The sequence below is a fragment of the Vulpes lagopus genome, chromosome 11 (genome assembly GCF_018345385.1).
Source record: "Vulpes lagopus strain Blue_001 chromosome 11, ASM1834538v1, whole genome shotgun sequence".
In the NCBI taxonomy this organism is placed as follows: Eukaryota; Metazoa; Chordata; class Mammalia; order Carnivora; family Canidae; genus Vulpes; species Vulpes lagopus.
The window spans coordinates 104580560-104604115 of record NC_054834.1 but is presented as its reverse complement, the minus strand read 5'-3'; the positions used below and the strand labels follow the sequence as shown (position 1 = coordinate 104604115).

The following is a 23556-nucleotide window of genomic DNA, read 5'->3' as shown; positions in this document are numbered from 1 at the left end:
TTCAATACAGAGAAAGAAGATACCATCTCATCAAATCATTTCATTTCACAGATAGAGATGAAGTTATTAACCCTTTCATATAAGTAGATCATGGCAGACTTGAAATTAATATCTAAATTTCCTGAATCTCAGTATACAAGTCATTGGCTTTGTTTTTGTTTTTAATTGTTCCCATGCTGCTGCATAAATAAGGTAACAAAAAGCAAACAATCTCTGTGGATAAAACATAAGATAGGCAGTAACGTAACACATATTCCTTTGAACAAGAAAATTTGTACCCTACATCCTCTTTTTAAAGACCAATATGATGAGTACACTGGAAATCATTAACAAGCACTGAAATAGCCGGTTAACCAGCTCAGATCCTAATATTGCAGTATTTTTTCAGCCCATGGTTTTGACTTTGATCATTGCTCAAAACTTTAATCTTCTTTCTTTTCTGGTAATACCTCAAATGTTTCAATGGCTCATGTGTAAGATTGTGTTTCACCTTCTTTGTATTTCACTCATAATGGCACATGACCTCACATGCATGTGTCAGCACATCTGCCTTACAAGAGAAACTGCTTAAAACTCAAGGCCACTGCTAACAAAAGAAAAGACATAAAAGATGTCAGGAAATTTTAAAGACAATTTTTGAATTAGTCCATGCAGTTTTGTTCACATTCAACAATAACATTTATCCTTCAATATTAAGAATCAAATGGGTGTCACCAGCAGCTATAGACAAACTGGCTAAAGGATCACTTTTTTTTTTTTTTAAGTATTCTTATTCTTTCATTGCTCTAGACCATTTGTGCAGATCTGATTAACTTAAAATCCACTTGTAGTCTCTCTCATCTAATCCTTATTTTCTAAGAAATTAAAAGACAATATTTTTAAAGAATCTTTGGAAGGTTCCAGTGAAGATCAAAGTAAATATCTTTGATCTTTTATAACAAAAGCCTTACTTTCAAATATTGTTTTTATTGTGTTTAGTAAAATCTTAGGCAATAATAATAGATTTTAGTCCAAATTCTCTTTCATGATTTTTGAGTTGCCAGTTCCTTAATTTTAACCAGTTTTTTTTGTTTTGTTTTGTTTTGTTTTGTTTTGTTTTGTTTTGTTTTGTTTTTGGTGATGCTTCATCCACCCAATTCATAAAATCACAATTCATAAAAACACAACCAACAAGTGCAATGACTACATTGGTAGGCCTTCCAGTTGAGGAAAGTAAAGCACACATACTCTTTGCTTCGGCAAACTAAAATATTAATAGTTTACTCGTATTGCTATCGGCTCTAATACTGTGATGGCATGCCAACCATTTTCATCTTCGAAACAACTCTGTGAGGTAGATATTATTAATTATATGTTATATGTGAGCAAACTGAAGTTCAAAGATGATGGTGACTTACTTAAGGCCTGAGAACTGGGACGTGACAGAGGTGGGATTCAGGCCTAAGCCTTTCTGGTTCCAAAGGTTATGTCTTTTTTATTATACTATGCTTCCAGATATATAGTTTTTCTAAGGTTGAGATGGAATGGACTGAGAACAAGAGAATGACAAAGTAGATAGTGTAGTCAGGCATTTACTTGAGACCAGGTAATAATGGAATAAATAACACAAATGACAGAAAATAGGTATGTTTATATGGAGTATAACAAATGCCATCAGTTACAGATTGAAACAATTTGCTGCTTCTGACTTCCCAAATCTTCAAAACTTCCTAGATCCATATTTAGATAACTTGTTCAGCCACACATGCTCATTTTGCTAAACACTGAAAATGAGAAGGACATAAAACTCATCAGAGAAGAATGAGAAATGTTGTTCTAATTGGACTTTGAATTTAAGTAGATGTGTTGAACTGAGGTCATACGATTTAGGACTAGTTATTCCTTGGAGCCCACGCATATAGAACAGCTGCCAGAGGGAGAATAATACCCATCCCCTAGATTGTCTGGCAGCATGTTAGTGACTGAGCAGATAAGTAGATGTGAGCAGTTAATCTTAATTGCTTGACTAGTGGTGTATGTGTCTAATTGGAGTTTTTAATGATTAAGAGCAATAATTGTTTTTCAGGTAGTTATACTGAGACTATAGTAGGTATATTGCCAACATTATTAAGATAGTAATTACTCGGTAAACATTTCCTTCTTATAAGCACATTGTGCTTACTCTTAAGAGGCTCTAGTAAATTGATTTTTAATACCAGTGGCTCCATTATTGAGGTATTACTTCCAGGAATGTTATGCATATTTTATATTGAAATAGAATGAAAGCTAATTTATTTTATCCACTATATCTAAAGTAAAGTGTTCCTTGAACTCATCACCTTTCTACAGTCCTCTGCAAATGTGCTCTGCCTTTTTACCAAAGGCCCTAGCATCTACAGCCTTACTCAAACTTCTTTTTTATCACCACCTGCCTCTCTGCCATCCAATTACTCAAGTCCACTGACTCTCCCTGCACTCAGATTTTTGCACATACCCATTCTTTGCAGCCTCAGAGACCATTCTAGAATAAAATCTGAGCATGTGAGCCCTTCCATTGGTGGTTCCTAATCATAACTCCTTAAAATTGTTTACAATATCACCACCCCAGTGCTTACTTGGTCTCCATCCCCACTTGATGCCATTCTTTGCTGCATCATACTGTACTCCTCTCAGTACCTTGAATCTTCACTGCTTCAGCCTACTTCTGAAACTTTGTCCCTGTTTTCCCCTTTGACTTGAATGGTTGGTCTTCCCTGCCTTTTTTTTTTTTAAGTTTCCCTACAACCTTTTTTTTTCCCCTTTAAGCCTACTGACTGGGTTAGGTGCTCTTACTATGTGTTTCTAAAGTATCCTGTATTTCAGTTAGCACAAACTCCATCACATTTTATTGTGAATTCTTACATGTAGCATACTATGTGGCCAATGGTAGATGAGCAATAACTAACTGTTAAATGAGTAAGATGTGGGTACTATGCTGAAAAGTATGAGTATCATCATGGGCCAGAACTGCAAGATTCCTGAAAGCCATATCATAAGTGTAAAGCTAAATATAAAGTTTTATAGAAGAGAGAACTGAGGGCAAAGGAGGTATCTGTCCCCATATGAGAGGTTCTCAGTTGGAATAGGTATTACACTTTTTCTGAGGTCTTATAGAAGGACATACCCAGCAAGATCAACAGTTGAAAGTTTCCAGAAGGATAATTCAACTAGATATAAGGCAGAACTTTCTAAAAATTAGAGCTATCCAGTCACAACATGATGCTTCAAGCACATGATGCTTCAAAAAGAGCTAAACTGTTCATCACTGAAAATGGTCAAGTAGAATCTGATCATCCCTTGGAATCCCTGGAGAAAGTAATCCTGCATAGAGTTGAGACCAAAAGAGAACCAATACCATGGCTTTTACCGGTTTTACTGCATGCTTCTTTTGCTTGTCAAAATTAGTGAAAGAGGATGGTTCTAGTGGATGGTAAGGTGGCTATTGAGCATTCCTTTTTTTCAATTATTATTTACACTTATGTCAACTCCAACTGATAAGGTTCATTTTCACACACACACACACACACACACACACAAAGAGGCAATTTGAAAAACATCATAGAGGTTTTGGTAGAGTTGGTAGGCTAGAGACGCCACCTGTAAAGGAGTTTGGAAACTTGTGAATGTAAGCCACTACCAAACTGTGCTCTACATAACAGTATTTTTTTCAGCTCTGATCTGCTAGAAGACATATTTCTGATAAATATCTGTTTCTAGAAACGAGTGAAATGAAATATAGATATTAAAAACTGCAGGTATTTGGTAAAATAGAGTCATGGTAAGGGCATTCTAAATAGGAAAGACGTTCCATTCAAAGATTTCAGTTGGAAATGGTTAGAGGACAAGTAAGTAGCCTGTTTGACCAGAGATGCAGGTTAAAAATAAAATGGAGTTGGAGAATTTGGCTTGATCCAGACTGTCAAGGATCTTGGATATTAGGATAAGGAATCTAAATATTATTCTATAAGGAGCAAAAAGTGAGCAAAGGCAGTGAAATAAAGGAGTATTATTGGGAAAAGATGAGGATATATAGAGTACATCTCAAATATAAGTGCAAATTACATATGCTTTTATCACAATAGTTTAAAATTTTAACAATTTAGGTGTTCTTTTTAAAATTTCAGTCGTGTTGGTAACAGTTGATCCTTGAACAGTGTCGAAGTTGGGTATGCCAACTGTTCATGCAGTTGAAAATCTGCGTATAACTTTTGACTCACCCAGAACTTAATTACTCATAGCCTACTGTTGACTTGGAAGCCTTACTGACAACACAACATGTAAACCATGATGCTTAACTTTTGTTAATCAATTTATGACTTTCTTCTTTTCTGAATTTTTGCTTTTCCAAACTGTCCCCTGTGACAGCTGATCTCCATATTTGTGACTTCTGATTGAATTCAGCAAAGCTGTCTGACTTGTATTTCACTTTCTGCAGAGGGCATTTCTATCACAATGACAAGTAGTCTGTGAAATCTTATGTACTCTGCATGTGGTCAGTGAATTATAAGTATTTGGTTTTGTGCGGGCACCTGCAATTACTTTTCAGTTGAGTGGAGATACTGCTGCACTTATAAAATATGGCATTTTCAAGCATTACTGATTTTATTGTAGCTTTTTGTCATTGTGTGTTATTTTCAGCTGTAGGTGCTAAAAATACAGCTGTATGTAAGTATTCTCAAAGTCATTCTCTGTTAAAAAAGTCCTTATTTGGAAAATGCACTAGAAGCAAATCTTACAATAAAGTAAGTTAAAGACCAGAAAACGTCACTAAGAAAATCTTAAGGAAGAGAAAATACATTTATAGTTCTGTACTGTATTTATAAAAAAAATATATCCATGTATAAGCAGACCCAAATAGTTCAAATCTATGGTTGTTCAAGGGTCAACCATAGTTGTCGTGTTATTAACCACCACCATTCTTCACCAAAGGAAGCTCTTTGCTATTTGCTTGGCTTCTGGGAGAAAATATAGACCAATCCTGAGTTAACCATCAACAGGATGGTTGATGGCAGTTTTTTGGGTTTTGTTTTTCGTTTTTGGTTTCACCATGGCTCTGCATTGAATAATTCTATAAGTTTTAGAAGAAGAAAGTGAGAATTATGATGTACAGATATTTAGGATCAACTTATAAACACATCTTTTTTTCACATGTGCTTCCTACTATCAAATGCTTGGTGGAAATTAGTATGGATGCTACTGTATTTGTAATTTGGATTTGAAGTGTTTAAAGCATGTAAATCACTGTAGATAATGAAGGATATTAATGAACAAACTTAAATGCCAATAATTTTATTTTTCAGTTTTGAAACATTCAATGCTTTCTTAGTCATTTTTTAATCAAATAATTAAATTAAAGCTATTAATAAAAAATAAAATCTGAGTATTCTGTTTTAAGAAATCTTACTCATTACTACATTATTGATAAGATATAAATTTGATGACTTCTGTATAAAGTATGTTTTAAGTTGCTTTTATTTTTTCTTTTGTGTTGTTTTCAGTTTGCATATATTCGTTAGTCTGTAAAATTTGAAGTAGGAAGTCAGTAAGAAGAAATTTTATTTCTTCTTAATTTACATCAGAATTTCAGGTTTCTTTTGCAACTAAGGAGCTTGATGCTAAAGCTTTTCAGATTTTTTTACTGAAGTGAAATGTAGGCCTATAGCTCTAAAGGCAATGAGAGCAATTCAAAGTTCTTGCTACTGCACAGAAAAACTTAAAAGGGAAAAAAAGAATCTCAGTAGAAAGTGAGTTGTGGTATGTCTGGAAAAATTGCCAAGAAGAATGTCAAGCTAAGTTAGAAATGGGAAATGGAGCTGATGCCTACAATGAACTCATTTTTATGTATTATACTAGCAGTGTGCCCGTAATGATAGACATGTTAATAAGTACCCAGATAACAGAAATACATAGAATACAATCTTATCTGACTCAGTTAGAAAATAGTAAAGCAGCTGGAATGTTGTAATGTGAAGCTATGTATAGATATGCTTGCAAATAATTCACTGGGGCCAAAGTAAATTGTTTCAATGGTTTCCTTGTGTAAAAAGTGAGGGAAAGGAAGAATAAGATGAAAGATTCATTCCAAAATTATTTTTCTTGCCGTCATTAAGTTCCACTTACATAGAAATCTTACACATAAATCAATCACATGGATTTTTTAGGTAAAATTGTGTAATTGCAAATGCTTTTGATAAGTAATGGACTGTTTGATTTTCAGTATTGACTACAGGTTGCTAACTATTTGCTGGTAGCTTATCATTTAAAAAAAGAGTTGAAGAGGAATTACTAGGTAAAATGTTTATTTCACAATTCAAAGGAAATGAAAAGAAAATCCATCCCTTATTTATGGACTTAACATAGAAGAAAAGTATATAACCTTTCAGTGCTCCTATTTGATGGTATTGAACTGAACTCTTGAACTCCCATACTCTTGTAAGAAAGCAGCCAAACTGATTATGTATTCAGTTTTCCACCATCACCATTTTACTGACATTTTAAAATCAGTTTCAATAATTTAAAGACAGCAAAAGAATAAAATTGGTCATCAGACAAAACATACTCAGGCTTTAAATTGTCCTGTAAAACATAACAAGTCCCCAAATTATTATTATTACACAAAATTGTCAGTGTATTGCAGTCACTAGTTGCCTATAGTGCTTAATTCAGAGCATTTCTATATGAAAATAATGAAACAACCAGCTCTAGTTATTTACTACTAAAATTTACTTTCTCAGATCCTTAAAACACTATTCTGCAGCAACTGTTACCCAAAAAGGACTCAACTAAAGCCTGATAACACATGGAAGGAACTTGTGACCCAATCTTTCTTTTTCTTTTTTCTTTTTTAAAGATTTAGTTATTTGAGATAGAGAGAGAGAGAGGGAAACTACAGAGGGAGAGTGACAGGGAGAAGCATACCCCTCGCTGAGCAGAGAGTTCGATGTGGGACTTCATCCCAGGACCCTGAGATCATGACCTGAACTGAAGGCAGATGCTTATCCGACTGAGCCACCTCGGTGCTCCCAATCTTTCTTTTTTCTGACTCAGATTAAAGTTGATTATTTCTATAATCCATTCCTTGAGGGCAATACTAGGTGACAAAGTCATCAACAATCATTTAGAACAAATGAATTAATGGATCCACTCACTGACTTGCTATTTTTACTGGAATAAAGCCTTCTAGCTAGAGTGGCTAATGAAGGTTTCATGGTAGAAGGGGGATTTGATCTTACCCTAGGGGGATAAGAAAAACTATAGTAGATAGGAAGGGAAGATGACATCCATGTATGTGTACAAATCAGTCATGTTCAGAGTCAACTAGAATCCAGGTGTAAATGTTAGCTTCCAAATAATTTTTTGAATTAAGACTTTTTAAATAAGTGTGAGCATATAGGTAGGCAAGCAGAATCATGAATGAATAACAACATCTAACTAAGAATGGAAAAATGGGTGAGATTTATTTTCTTATTTGGTTGTCTTTTTGCTTATATAATAAAAAAAAGTCTAGTATTAGTAACTCTAAGGTCCTCTTATCTAATAAATTATCAAAGAAAAGAAAAAGAAAAAGGTGTAGAATTACAACTATAAAATTTAACCCATTTGCATTGAGAGAGAAAGAAGTACATTCTGGCATTATATCAAAGAGAATCTCACTTGGGGGCATCTGGTGACTCTGTTGGTTAAGTGTCCAACTCTGGATTTTGGCTCAGGTCAGGATCTCAGGGTCGGAAGATCAAGCCCTGTGTCAGGCTCTGCACTCAGCAGGGAGTCTGCTTTAGATTCTCTCCCTATGCCCCTCACCCTGCTCGCACTCTCCCTTTCTAAAATAAATAAATATAAATAAACAATTTCACTTGGCCAAGCTACAGTGAGGAACTTGCTTATAGTTACTTTCATGAGGAAGACAGAAATAAAATAGCAAGAATATATTACTTATTTGTAGAAAGAAAATGTTATTAATGTAGTTAAAAGTGCATTGACCTTGGGTAGATACCTATGTATAAATTTCAGATCTACTAACTTATTAGCTTCTTTAAACTTGACAGCTCACCTATCACCTTCCTTCTGTAAAATGAAGGTTGTAATATTTATCTCACAGAGTTGTTGAGCATAAATATTACAGGTGAAAATTATATTTTCAAACTACAAAACTACCAAAAGGAAGATACATTACTATTATAAACCTCTTTAAATTTGCCTTTGAGATTGATTGATTGGTTGGTTTATTTTATTTATTTATTAGAGAGAGAGAGCATGAGCAAGAGGAGGGGCAGAGGAGGAGAATCCTAAGTAGACTCCTCCATGAGCGCAGAGCCTGAGCTAGGTTATCCCACCACCCCTAGACCATAACACAAGCCAAAGAGTTGGCTGCCCAATTGATTGTGCCACTCAGGTGCCTCTGCCTTTGAGTTTATATGGTTTTTTATTTTTTTTGTAGCTTTGAAGGGTTTTTTTTTTTTTGTCTTTTATGTCCTAAATATACATCAAAATATACTTGAATATGTTTTTTATACTGTAAGTGTCCATATAAACAGTACAGCTAATTTTTGCCTTGGTTCTAGTGGTGGCTATGAACCACAGCACTAGTGTATGAAAATGTCTTTGGTCATCTCCAAGAACTTAAGCAAAAAGATGCCCTTCATTGGATGACTAAAGAAGGAAATCTGGGCTATTCACCAAGTTAAATGACCTGTAGCGGAATTTGAGATGAGCCATTTTAGCTCAATCATTCATGACATTTTACTTCACTAAAATGTGATGCTGAGTGGGTCTCTGGCCTCATTTCTTGAAAACCTTTTAATCATGGGGGGCAGGTGGGCGTGCTTAGGATCCTTAGGATGAAGGGAAAGTGGATAATCCTTAGAGTAGCTTGGACAGTAAATCCAGCCTGAGTCTGTCCTGCTTAATCTGAAATTCCTGCACATATGGAAAAGTTATTTTCAGTAGGAAGGTACCTATGGCAAAGGAACAAGTTTCCTGTATTCAGTTTTAGAGCCCTCACCTAAAAATAAATGAGGCAATAGAAAAGAAAGTATAAAGCAATAATTTTAACCATAATCTAATACAATTATTGTCATTTTCTCTGTGTATTTCTTTCCTTTTAACTAAATCTCAGCTTTAGTACAGTTATCAACAATTTAGGTAATAAAGATTCCTACTTAAATCAAGAAACAGGAATGATGTGCAGATTATGATTAAATTTATGAGCTCCTCATGAGAAGACCTCATATGTCTTATCATAGCTAATTAAGAGCTTGAACAGGTAAAGTATAGGATACAAATTACAGCTTATAACAAATCAGTTATGGAAAAGTAAAGCCGTCTTAGCCAATCACGCATTATATAATTAGGTCTGCCAAAGTCTCTCACACAAACCAGAGTGGAGAAAAAAACAAATCTACCATCAATAGTGTTGCTAGCATACATCATCTCACTTGATTCCAGCAGTACAACCAGTGTTGCAGTTACTGTGCTCCGGGCTTCATGGAATTGGAAACCAAGACAGCAGTTCCCACTCATGCCATGTTTTGATTCTAAGTCACGCCATGTTCACTGATTTTAACATTAGGGCTCAACTGTACACAAACTCCCTCCCAGTGTTAACGTCATGGAAAAGCAGTTTGGAAGTTACTATATGATTTTGGAATAAAGCAATAAATGTCCTAGACAAAAGCAATGAAAACATAGAGAGATAGAGTCAACCTATTCAATAGAATCAGCAGAAAAACCGTTGATAGATTTAGGGAGCTAAGGGGGAGAGAGAGGTGTCAAAGGTGATTCCAAGTTTGTGTGGTTCAGCAAGTAGAAGAATGAGGATACTGTTAATGTAATTAATATAATCAGAGGTTAAGAGTTTAAATGTTGATTTTAAACAATGTGGATGACACATTTTGGTTAGACATTAACTATCAGGTGGTCTCAGGAGGAGCTCACTTTTTATATCTAGTTATATTATTTGTATTCATGAATTATGAAAATGGAAATACAAAATCTACTCAAGTGAGAAAGATAGTCTTAAACCAATTAATATTTAGTAAATATATTTTTAAATGCTCTTTTGATTTAAAAATAGTAAATCTCATCACTTAAATTCAATAATTTCAATGTTTTTTATTTTTTTAAACATTTTATTTATTCATGAAAGACACAGAGAGGGGCAGAGACACAGGCAGAGGGAGAAGCAGGCTCCATGGAGGGAGCCCAATGTGGGACTCGATCCCTGGACTCTAGGATCATGCCCTGGGCCTAAGGCAGATGCTCAACCACTGAGCCACCCAGGTGTCTCTGAATGTTTTTTATTCATAGTTTTTCAAACTTTGTGATTAGTTTTTGATCTGTTGATTTTAAGTTTAAAGGGTTAGAAGTTCAAATAAATTATTATTTTTATTCCATTTATAAGCTGAGTTCACAAAGCTTTTCTAGATACTTTGGTAGGTCCTAGCCTTTTTGTAAGTCAGGTCATTTAGTGGAGGTTGATTTCATTACATGGATAAATTGCCTGTGATATTTGTACACAAAGCTGGGTACTTGACTTATATATGAGTATACATGTGAACATGTAGATCTGTGTATATGTTTTCTAATATTTCAGTTCTGTCAGGTAGGAAAAAAAGCATAAAATGATGTTGCATTGAAGCAAATTATTTGAGTCAAATTATTCTAAAAATTGAATTCCAAAATAACTGTTGTTCTCAATCTTCATTTGTGCACTTTGTGTCAGTATGTATTTATTTGTAAAGAGTATGATTTTGAAAATTGTTTCCTATAATGCTAGAAAATTGCTCCCAGAGAATGGAAAGAAAGAAAGAGGGAGCGAAGGAGGGAGGAAGAAAAGGACGGGGGAGGAAGGAAGGGAACAAATTTCCTAGCTTTTCTCATTTTACACAGTACTTTTTCCCCAGCATTATTGCCAAGGTCAAACTGTAATTGTATTCTAAGCAGACTGTCAATATATCTCCCTTTGATGATGCAGATTTTGGCAATTTATTTCACCTATTAGCTTTGTTAAGCGCTGTAATTATCATTATATCAAATTACTCTGAGTGATACAAAGCCATTGAGTTAAATCAAAGATAATCTTTTACTCACAGCCTAAGGAAGGCTCACAGATATGGATGTCACATTTTTCAGCATGTGCCAGGGGCCCCTGAAATACTGGGGAAGATTGGAAGGGGACAGGGTGTGGAGGAGACAGTGGCAGCATTCGGACTGGGAGTGGAGATGAATTCTCAGGAGTCTGCTCTGCAGCTGGGACATCGGCCTCAGGACATCCCTCTCCCTCAGGTTTTCACAGGTCCCATCTGAGCTCCAGGCAGACTGCTTTTCTAGTGTTGGGAAGAACGTGCTATGTCTAGTCAAGTACTTGCAGTTTAGAAGGACAGTGTATGTTCTCATTCATTTGGTGAATATAAATAATAGTGAAAGGGAATAGAAGGGAAGGGAGAGGAAATGTGTGGGAAATATCAGGAAGGGAGACAGAACATGAGACTCCTAACTCTGGGAAATGAACTAGGGGTGGTGGAGGGGGAGGAGGGCGGGGGGTGGGGGTGAATGGACGGGCACTGAGGGGAACACTTGATGGGATGAGCACTGGGTGTTATTCTGTATGTTGGTAAATTGAACACCAACAAAAAATTAATTTATTAAAAAAAAAGAAGGTAGAGTATAGTAACCATAATAACTTTGGAAGGTACAACTTGAGGTAGTAGGGAAGCTGCCCACTTGGGCACCTCCATCCCTCACAGTGGTCTTTCTTTCTTTCTTTCTTTCTTTCTTTCTTTCTTTCTTTCTTTCTTTCTTTTTCTTTCTTTCTCTCTTTCTTCTTTTCTTTCTTTCTTTCTTTCTTTCTTTCTTTCTTTCTTTCTTTCTTTCTTCTTTCTTTCTTTCTTTCTTTCTTTCTTTCTTTCTTTCTTTTTCTTTCTTGTTTTGTATGTTTGTTTCATTTGAAAGACTTGAATGGAGCTTGCATCCTCCATCACAATGTCCCACACGGAGCCCCGTACTTCTCTGTGTCACCTGCCTGAGACCCTGGGGCATTTCGGTTTAATTCCCTGGTAAACTCTGCTACCAAATTGTGTCTGGAATTGCTGGAACAGTGTCAGGTCACTGCTTGGTCAAATTCAAGAGAGAAAATGGTGGGAGAAAGGGAGAAAAAAAAATCCCAAAGCTTGAAGCTTGTTCTTGAGCAATTCTAAGGTAAGGAAACATGGAAATAACTCCTCTCCATTCATTATACAGCTTAGCTAGAGTTTTTATTAGAGGTTGCCAAGTACCACTAATTTACTGTCTGCCTTAAATATGGCTATGAACTAGAAACAATTAGAAAGAGCCATTAGTAACTTTTTCAGTCTTAAATTTGAGACAGAATGTGCCCTTAAACTCTCCATAACAACTGATAATGATATGGTACATGTGTATTATTCTGCAGACAAAAAATGCACATCTACTTATTCAATGGTCTCAGAATAGCCTTCTTTAATGAATATATTTTGCATTTACTGAAAATTGATAGTATTAAAAAAAAGAAACATGCATTTCAGAGGCACTTGAACCTGGCTTCCTCATTTAATAGGCCTTGGGAGGATAAGCCACTTTCTTTGGATAAACTTTATAGGCAGTAAGCAACCATCCGAGACCTATATCTAGACCTGAATGATTCCAGCGTCTCTACTCCTAAGTGCTATGTGCCTGCCTCCCCAAAATAATAGTTGCCATTTGTCAAGCCACCTAGTCTTTGTAGTGTACTCTATAATATAATCAGATTTCCCAGAATGTCCAGCAATAGACATTTCTGTACTGACATTTCTACACTGAATATAAATATATTTTATATATCTGTCACATTCTGTTGTGACAAATTCTCAATAAACATGTATTAAATTATAAATATAGGTTTCTCCATGAGGGCAGAGATAGTGACTTATCTATTTTATTTCCTAGAACAGCTAACACTGTTTCCTAATCAGAGTAAATACTCAAAGAGTTTGATGAATTGCCATTGGATTTGAGGATCTTTTTATTTATTTATTTATTTATTTATTTATTTATTTATTTATTTATTTATTTTTAAGAGATTTTATTTATTTATTCATGAGAGACACAGAGACAGAGGCAGAGACATAGGCAGAGGGAGAAGTTAGGTCCTCACAAGGAGCCCGATGTGGGACTTGATCCCAGGATCTGAGATCACGCCCTGAGCCGAAGGCAGATGCTCAAACACTGAACCACCCAGGCGTCCCTATCCATTTCAATTTATTTTTTTTTAATTGTTTAATTTTTATTTATTTATGATAGTCACAGAGAGAGAGAGAGAGACAGAGGCAGAGGGAGAAGCAGGCTCCATGCACCGGGAGCCCGATGTGGGATTCGATCCCGGGTCTCCAGGGTCACGCCCTGGGCCAAAGGCAGGCAGCAAACCGCTGCGCCACCCAGAGATCCCTCCATTTCAATTTAATAGCTTATGGGCATCTAACATCTACTCAACTAGGTATTCACTGTACTAGTTTGGAATAAATAGTAAAATTTTAGCTCAGCCCTAATCCTTAAAAACTTAAAGCCCTAAGATCAAAATAAGTCACTTAAATGTTTTATAGATTAGGGAACATGTGAAATAAGTTCTTCTATGTCTTGGCCAGAATTAATCTTACCATGGTCTGAGCAGTTGGGATTTCTGTCATTTACATTTGTATCCTGGTTCATGTACACGTATTATCCCCTACTATTTAAATCACACATCCCTGGAGGATTTAGAACAAGGACTCAATAAATACTTACTGAATTGTATTGGATATATAACTGATAAATAGCTTCAAGAGTTGGAAGTGAGATGACCATTGGAATAAAGAAGCCAGACAATGGATGAAACTAGTCAGGGAAAATTTTTGAGATTTAAATGAGTTTTGGGCTGCAATTTAAATTGGTGGGAAAAATGGAGACTGATTTACACAAATGACCCTGTCTAGACTAAGCCTTAAGATCTGGCAGAAGAACTAAAAGAAGGAACCAGAAAAGAAAGCTTAGCCAAAACATGGTGCAGGGATGGTGTATGGAAGGAAGTGAGGACAGATGGAGTGGAGATAAAAGTGTGAAATTAAATGAGTGTTTGATAGATATCCCTAAAAGATTGTTTTAAAGATTTTATTTCTTTATTTGAGAGAGAGACAGAGACAGAGATAGCGAGAGAACACAAGCAGGGAGGAGAGGGAGAAGCAGGCTCCCCACTGAGACGAAGCCTGATGTGGGGGTTCAATCCCAGGACCCTGAGATCATGACCTGAGCTGAAGGCAGATGCTTAACCGACTGAGCCACCCAGGCACCTACTCTACAAGATTTTTATAGTCAATAATCAACCTTCTTCCTGTGCACATACTATTCGAATATGGATTTCATTTTTGGTCAAATACAGATCTGCTACAAAGATCTCTATTGCTTTTTGTAATTTTATAGACATCGGTAGCTTGCTTTTTTAAATTATTTATTTATTTGAGAGAGAGAGAGAGCAAGCAAGCTGGGGAGGAGCAGAGGGAGAGGGATAAGCAGACTTTTCACTAAGCCCATCGCAGTGCTCTAACCCATGACCCTCAGATCATGACCTGAGCCGAAATGAAGAGCCGGATGTTTCGAATGTTTCACCGACTGAGCCGCCCAGGTGTCCCAGTAGCTTGCTTTTTTTTTTAAAGGAAAATTCTAAGGGACTTTATTTTATGGAAATTTTATTGATAAGCAAGACACACTCAGTTGGACAAGTATCACAGTATAAGATACATAACAATTCCATGATTGTGTATTCTTATCCTGATGAATTAGGAGATATGATACATCTTCTCTCTTATCAAGAACCTCTATCTCTTGAGGACACTGACAGGTCTGGCACCGCAGTCAGAATAGCAAAGGAGCTGGGCCATCTTCTGATAAGAAATATAGGTTTTAGAAGAACACAGCATTTCTTGGCTTGGGTATAATCATGCAGGAGGTCTCATGTCTTCAGAACCTACCTGGTTGCAGGCACTGTGCTATGCATTTTCTCACACCTCAGTGTCCCCCGTATGATAGAGGCAAACTACACACACAGTGTCTCACCACCCGTAACTGGCAAAGCTGAGATTCAAACCCACCTCTTACTCCAAAGCCAGTGCTTTACGTGCTACCAGCACTGCCTCTCCACATCATGCAAAAGTACCTTAGAGTTATTTTCATCTGCTGATGAAAATAGTAGGCAGAGGACAAGAAAAATGAAGTAAATTGACTCCTACCATCGTTTTGTCGTATTTCACTAAGTTATTTCTAATTAAAATCAACATAAAAAGTAAGCAATTATCTATTATTATTCAAAATGAGCAAAAGTAGTAATTTTGCTGAACTCAAGAACTGTTTTATAGTTTTATGATTTGCCCTTTCATGTTTTTCTTTCATTTAATTTGAAGCTTATGCTAGTCCCTCTCAATACTTACAGTACAGCAAACCTTGACATTACTGAGAATTAGAATCTCATCTTTGGCTCATGGTTATTCTGACTGAATGGACTACTTGGCTGCACAGATTGAGTATTTATGGAAAAATAATTCAATCAGTTGTGCAGTACATGAATCTCTGAAAGCCACATGTGTCACTTGTCTTTAAATCATTCAGCATGGTTTGGTATTTAATAACTCATAGAAATAAATCTGAAGAGGAAAAAATGGCTTTTTAAAAAGATTTTATATATTTATTCATGACACACACACACACACAGAGAGGCAGAGACATAGGCAGAGTGAGAAGCAGGCTCCCTCCAGGGAGCCTGAGGTGAGACTCAATCCTGGGACTCGGGGTCACAACCTGAGCTGCAGGTAGATGCTCAACCGCTGAGCCACCCAGGCCATCCCCCAAAAAAAGGATTTTCTGAAAATTCCTTAGAAATAATACCAGTTACTTCCCAAGTATTTTCAAACATTGAACTTGTCTTTGTTTTATATTTATATTGCCATTAATAGTGAGAAGGCAAAACAAATGCTGAATAATCAACAAGGACTGTGGATCAGAATGAATTACAGCCACATTCCCAAAGAAGATAAGAAAACTGAGAAAGAAACAAAACTGGACTGTGAGTCCTTTGTGCATTTTGAGTGGATTTTATTGGAGGTCCTTGGAGGAGACAGGCACCTCTAGGTATGGAGTTCATGATGTCTTCCCTGTCCTGAGGTTCCAGGAAAATCCTCCAAATGTGATTCTTGGAGCTTGCACTCAAGATGCCTGTTGCCTTTTGACTACAGAAGTCAAATAATTTGGTAAAATAGAGGGCCCCATGGTAAGAGATTGTGTACAGATGACTGTCCTACCACTGGAAACAAATCTCCACTTTAATTTTGTTGACCCTGCAGAGCCTCCCATCATCGGAAATTCCTGGAGCCCCTCTGTTTTGAACCACTCAATCTCAGTCCAGCAATGTTCTCCAGCTGTCATTCAAAGTCTCAGAGTTATCAATCCAGAGCTTCCAAAACCTCATTAGCTAACTTAGTATCAGGGTCCGAAAATGCAAGCCTCATTTAGAAAGTCATATGCAATGGGACGCCTGGGTGGCTTAGTGATTGAGCGTCTGCCTTCGGCTCAGGGCATGACCCCGGGGTCCTGGGATCGAGTCCCACATCGGGCTCCCCACAGGGAGCCTACTTCTCCCTCTGCCTGTGTCTTTGCCTCTCTCTCTGCCTGTTATGAATAAATAAATAAAATCTTTAAAAAAACAAAAAAGAACCTTATATGAACATTGAGAATTTGAGAACATTGAGAATTGACTGTGGCTTCTTTTTCCGTCTATGGAGTCAAACAGCCCAATCAATTTGGAAACCCAGTTTTCTTTACTGACTAGACTTACTGGCTCAAGGTTGAGCAGAGGCAATGTGGTATTTAGTTCGTATGTCTCATATTAACTAATTTTTTAGGATCCTCACTTATGTGAGAAAATCCCTTTGTTCTTATTCCTCATTTCTAAGAATGTGTAAAGCCAAAAGTGTCGAAGAGAAAGTCATTCTCCCCAAAATTCAGCTGTGATAGGAAGTTCAAGAAACAGCCCCAGAAAACTATTTTACTTTGTATTTCTGGTCCCACTTTTTAGATGTACAATAAACTTTTAAATGATGCCAAAACTCTTCTGAGTACCTACCCAAACCTTTACTAAGTTCCAGGCCTCTTAGAGTTCACTCATGCATAATAGGTATCAGTCAGGTTCACTAAATTTAATCGTAACCATATTGTTTCTGCTTAAAGTACGTGGAAGAAAATGAATGCCACAAACTGTAATATTCAGAAGGTGTAGGATGGCTTCTTTTGAAAATACCATGTCCAGTTCTGGGTTCTAAAGGCCAAGAGACAAGGAAAATTTGGATAGAGTTCATGAAGGCTCTCATAGGGACTAGGAGTATTCAGTTTAGAAAGAAAATAATAAAGAATTCTTTTTTTGTATTTGGAGAGGTGAGTAAATAAACTTTTATCGGAGAGAGTAAACAAGCAGTTATTTTATAATAAAGTGGGAGTATTACTCAAGTTCGATAAAACTATTTTCTAACATCTAAAATTATTGGATCAAGAATTGAAAAGTAGGGGTAATTATGGAATCTTCTTTGAGGTATACAAAATGGAGCAAGTCTCAGGGACTTGGGTTGATTTTTGTATCTTTTACAAAGATATGTGGTTAGATTAGATATTTTCGGAAGTTCTTTTCAATTCTAGATTTCTAATACTGGTAGCCAAATATAAAATCTTCTCCTAAGTTTACTTACAGACAAATAATGTTTAAGTAAATCTAGATATTTGAAGTAAATTGAAGAAATTGACATTGCCATTTATTTCTCAATAGGATTTGTATGTATTACACTAAATAAAAATAGACAAACCAAGCCGGTTAACTATAGATTATATAAGAGTAAAAGCGAACAGCACACAATATAAGAATAGACAGTGAAGCTCTACTGTATAGCCTCAGAGAGCTCATCATAAATAGGCCCTTAGTCAGAAGATGAACTGAAAATACAGAAAAATAAGCAGTTTGCTATAAGGTCACTCACACCGCTAGCCCCAGAAAATATTTGAAAAAGTTGAAATTTGTCTTCTGTGCTTTTCGACCTTTACATGGTCAGGTTTCACGTGTCTTTTTACTGCCTTCTGGCACTTGAGAAGCAAACCTAGTTTCTGCCCTCTCCACCATAAAGACACGCTCCTTGCTATCAATTTTTTTTAAGGCATGAGGACTTCGATTCAAAATTTTTAGTTCTGCTTCCCATTGTTTTTGAGTTAAATTGTGTTTGTTGCCCTATGCCCAAGGGTGAGGTATCCAGGTTATGTGTCTGTTTCCATAGTGTTTCTACTGCTGAGAATTCTGGGCCATTGGATAGAAAAGGACTGAGGGCACATTTTGCTGCCCCTGAAGTCCTACCAATCAAATGCCTGCCTCATCTATGTGTTTAGACCACACAGATAAACTAGCAAACAATCTGGATGTACATGTTAAAATATCTTTCTATTCTGCTTCCTCTCTATCAGATATAAACAATGCATATGTTTTTCTGAATCTAAAAGCAAATTTTTCTTTCAGATACTTTATAACTGACTATTCTTGCAAACTCCAGGAAAGGTTAAAAAAAAAAAAAAAAGAAGCTATGTTTAATTCATTTAACAGTGGATTATAAGATATCTGTCTCATTATATGAATTGGGAGGGTTTGTTAATTGTGTCTGTATAATGGAAAATTTAATATTCTTTGCTACATTAATTCAAAGTAAAGTTTTTTTCAGAGATTTGAATTTTAAACAGCATTAATGACGGGTGATTCCAAGAACAGGCAGTTACTTCCTGGGGAGATTCAGTAAAATTGAAGAGTTTTATTTAGTTTACCAGGGTTTAGAGCTGAATGCAATTTTTGTTAAAGAAGATGCAGCTTTTTGTGGCTGGAAGAAACAATTGCTTAAAAAAGCAATTTAACACTTGAGGTTTTTGTTGTTGCTGTTATTTTGTTTTGTTTAGTACAGATGTTCAGAGAATAGTTGGAACATGAGGAATTTTGGGGTCTGGCAGAAATATTTAGTACAGGTGAGATTATGACAATCCTGTTATCTGCTAAATATCATGCAAAGATTGTATTCCAGAATACATCAGCTAATGACACCTAAGATTTGTTGCACTTTACAGTTTTTAAGGAGTATTCACATTAATTCTTTCAATCATTGCAAGAACTCTGTAAAGTAGAAAGGATGGACATTTTCTCTATATTGTAGATAAAATAAAACTTGGAGATGTTGTCCCTTACCCACCCCAAACCACACGGATAGGGAAGATTAGTATCTAGGTTTGGTTTGGTTCAGTGTGGTGGTATTCTTTTTGTTACTGTTTTTTGTTTGTTTGTTTGTTTGTTTGGTCCTTAGGTTTATTTCTCCAGTCATCATGGTTCTAGATCATTTTTACTAGGGAAGCTATGTAAGTGTTTGATTTTTTTGCTGCAGGAACCTGAAAAAAAATCAGACTACCTTGCCTTGAAATTCTTAAACAAATCATTCACTACAGCTTGTATTTAGACTTACTATGTTTCTATTATTCAATCTCCTTTTGTCCACCCACATTGTTCAGACCTATAAAAAACCCAACACCAAGTCCTGCCTGTGCCCAAATTAATGCCATGACCTTTGCTGTCTTACTTGTATTTCTAGAAACAGCACTTAAATGTGAGATTAAAATCATCTCCATTCAATAAGTAAATAATGTTTGTGTATTGCAGATCACAGTCATTTATCAGGAATAAGGCAGCTTTACTTTTTACAGGAAATGGAAAGTAAAACCTCAACAAATGGATGCAACCCTTCAGAATGGACTCTCAGATGGGCACTGCTGAAAATTGATCTGGTTACTTGTCAATTGCATTTTTCAGACATGACATCAGCAACAGAGCTGTAGCCAGTGCTAGCTCATTGCCCCATGACAAGCTTTCATAAATAAAAAACCTACTCTGTAAAGATACAAGCATCTCTTAGACTGTAATTTGAGCTTCGGAACCTAATTAAACAACTTTCTACTAGCCTCATTAATAAGCACTGAACCAGACTCTATACAAACAACAAACCATTTTATTATATCATCACCAGTGTGTCATCCCATTCTAGAGGAAAGCAGGCTGTTGACTGAGACAGTTTCTATATTTATTTCTGATTTTGTTTATGACGCATTTTTATAGACTAGCATGTTAAATTATGACTGACTGAAATCCTAAATTTAAATCTTTTGGCAATGACATACTCTTTGATGCTCTTCAAACAATTCTATTCTGTTCCATCAGTGCAAAGACATCATGCTTCTTTACCTGGGGGATTATGTTCATTGAGAATCACAAGCGATGCTGGTGTAGGTCTTCTTTTTCTTATCTGTGAACAACAAAGCCCCAGCTAAGGTCAGTGAGAGTCAGACATTCCCCCCAGTTACTCTACAGCTTGCAAAGCTGTTCCATCCTCATCTTTTCCCAACATAAAAAAAAAAAAAAACAGGCAAATTTCTGGAGAGCGTACAGTAGGTGTTCACTATTTTGAATTACAGAAAGCCAGGGAGTAGAACTTTCAGATATTAGTATCGCCTTCTAGGACCAAAAAAGCTACCATTCCACAGAAAAGAAATAGTTGTATATAATCAAATGATGCCACTGAAATAATATGCAGTGTAGGTACAAGGATGACTTGCTAATTTTAATGGCCCTCTTAGAGTCCCATAATGATGCTTTCAAGATCCGTTATCCTTTTTCTAAATAGGTTAAGAGAAGCTTAGAAAACTTAAATTTCTAGCAGGTTAAATTTAATAACAAGAGTTCTTCATTTTTATTAATATTATAAGGTTTTCTTATTTTCTAATAAGATATTTAGGACAAAGAAGGAATGAGTATGGATTTTATGAGAGTAATTCATTTAAAACTAATAGGTTTGCTGTGGATTCTTTCCTTATTTTAAGAGTTACAGGAGCATATTATGATTAGACTTTCTAAAGTGTTCTTTATTTCCTAAACATATAGGTAAGTTCTTAAAATATAAGTCAGTAGGATAGAGGATAAAATTTGCCAATGACATTTTGTCTAGGACAGAACCAATGTCCCATTCAATACAGATACATGTTCAAGGTTATGTTTGTCTGGCCTGAGTCTGGGAGGATCTGTTTCAGATTATCAAAACATCCTAGAAAGGTATGAATCTTAGTTTCAGTAATTATTCTTAAGATGTTGTATAAAATATCTGGAAAAGTGTTCAAGGATAATTTAGGTTGTAAAAATTAATGAGTTAGATTGAAGATCCCATAAATTTTTTTCTGCTTTTGCCTCCCAACTGTTGTATTTTACCACAAATGGTCTTTAAGTGGTTCTATTGCATCAAGACTCTAAGTAAATCTGAATATAAAAGGTGATACAGATGTAAACCAATCTTAGATGAAAAAGAGAGACAAAAGTACAGAAATATAGTTATATAGATATATTAGACATAGAAAAGGAATCCAAGAGGTATTTAATACTATTTTAATATCTGAAAAAATGTCTTTAAAATTATACATACCATCTACAAATCCTGTCATATATTAGCTACATTTATAATTACTGCTTTGAATATATGATGAAAAACATTAAAAATATTAACCCAATAATCTGAAATTATTCCAAGGTTTAATGCTTTCATTGTTAAATGAATCTATTTTATAAATAATGAAATAAAAGGTTGCTAATTCTGATAATTGTTTGTTTCTCTAAATGTTGAACTTGTTAATTTAGTAAGCAAAAGCAGACATTTCCAGATCCAAATCTGAATCACTAATATAACCATTTTTTTTCCCTAATGAGTGCTAATATTTTATCACATGAAGGGCTGCATTTTAGCCAGTAGGTCCCCCAGTGCAACTCAAATACAAGTGCCATATGGAAACCAGCTTATTTCTCATTCACATATCCTGGAGAGTCACAAAGTTTAACAAATTCAAGAGGTAGAGAAGCTTTCAATGAAAGCTTATATCCAGGGCCTTATATATTACCTTATATACAGGACCTGGTCCCCACCCAAGTCCACTTACCTGCTCTGCTGCTTCAGGTGCAATCTGACTCTGGAATAAAGGCACAGCAAATTGTATCTTTTTAGGACTGTTGGGCTCCATGATAATGACGAGAATTAGAGACGGGAAGCGCTCAGAAAGACTAACCCCAGGTGGTGTCTGGGATGTGTATCCTCAGGCACACTCCGCCCAGCCACACAGGGCACTTCGTAATAAATAGCTGTAATTCCAGAGCGAGCAAGTGAAGATGCCGAGGTCTGGGTAAATCCCTTCTTCAACTCCACAGTGATGCCTGGCTTGCCTGTTCCCCCACCAATCTCTTAGAACCTCTCAGCACAATACAGAAAGGAACAATAAGCTAATTGTGTGCTTCTTCACTAATACACATGCCAAGCATTCACTCAGCAGCTAATTGAAAATGCAATGCTAGCCTTGAAGGACCCGCTGCCCTGGGATTTGAAAGAAAGGCTCTATCCACTGTACATTACTAACCGGCTGCTCAAAAGTGCAATGTAAGCTCCCTCTGAGTATTGCAGGGATGGGCCATTCATTATTGATGAACATAAAGCAGGAAGTTTTTAGAATTGGGGGCAGGGTTTGGGTATGAAATCATTTCATTTCTCTTGTAGTAACTTGTAAGTCAGACACCTGTGCCATTTTGCATTCAGCCACCAAATTGATGAATGGCCACAGAAGGTAAGCCACACCCAATAATATCAGCTATATTTATGCTATGAGATCTGGTTAGGTAAGACTGACCAGGGGAAGCAGAGTATCTGTGGCATAGTAAGGATACCACTGCCCTAGACTGAGCAGATTTTAATTCAAGTTCCACTTCTACCATTCACAAGCAAATCACAGCCTACGTCTAGGCCCCCGTACCTCCATTAGAAAAACGATGGGATTGGACTTGGTGACCTTTAAGCTCCTGTTCTGTTCCAGCATTCTATAACTGTAGTTCACAGTTATCATTAGAGCGGAAAGTATTGGACAGCTAAATTTAGCAAACAGCTTGAAAGTCACTGCTGCAATAATGACCTCTGTTTCATTTCCTGGTGGAGCCAGCTATATTCTCTGATTTGGAAGAAAACAGAAGTGACTAGAAAACATTAGTGAAACCTCACATTGTGCTTTATTGTCAATAGTGGGGATATGTGTACAGAAAAGGACTTGGAAAAAAAAAAAGCATAGAAGGGGTTTTCTCCAGAATGATAGAGGAAGATGGTCATACTGGCTGTGGGGAAGGTAGAGGCAGACAGTAGCCTGACCTCACGTCAGTTAGTATCCAAGGGGAGGCGACAGCATGGCTAGATGGCCTTCCTGCATCCAGCTCCTTTTGCAAAGGGAAGCCTGAAAATGAAGCTGTCTAATGGGAGAACGAACTTGAGTGCTCTGGTCTCATATTTGAAAGATTTGGTTTGAAGAATACTAGATTTTTAATGTGTTTTTGGATTTATAGAATACATTTAGGTACTGAAATATTATTCCAGGTATTTACAAATG

General features: G+C 36.2%; 1 protein-coding gene across 6 annotated transcripts in view; it reads right to left on the bottom strand.

The window, feature by feature from the left end:
* Positions 1-23012, bottom strand: part of PPP1R1C (protein phosphatase 1 regulatory inhibitor subunit 1C) — a 121093-nt gene extending 98081 nt beyond the window's left edge. For 5 of the 6 annotated variants that reach the window (XR_005990574.1, XM_041773235.1, XM_041773233.1 and 2 more), the window contains exons 1-3: positions 22936-23012; positions 22075-22104; positions 20339-20399 (exon numbers count right to left, since the gene is read on the bottom strand). Coding sequence is in view for 5 of the 6 variants with exons in the window: in XM_041773235.1 (XP_041629169.1) it covers positions 20339-20399; positions 22075-22104; positions 22936-22998 (154 nt within the window). In the remaining variant the exon portion in view is untranslated. Of the gene's footprint in view, positions 1-20338; positions 20400-22074; positions 22405-22935 lie in introns of those variants that run through there. The other variant, XM_041773232.1, reaches the window with a different exon arrangement.
* Between the last annotated feature and the right edge of the window lie 544 nt (positions 23013-23556).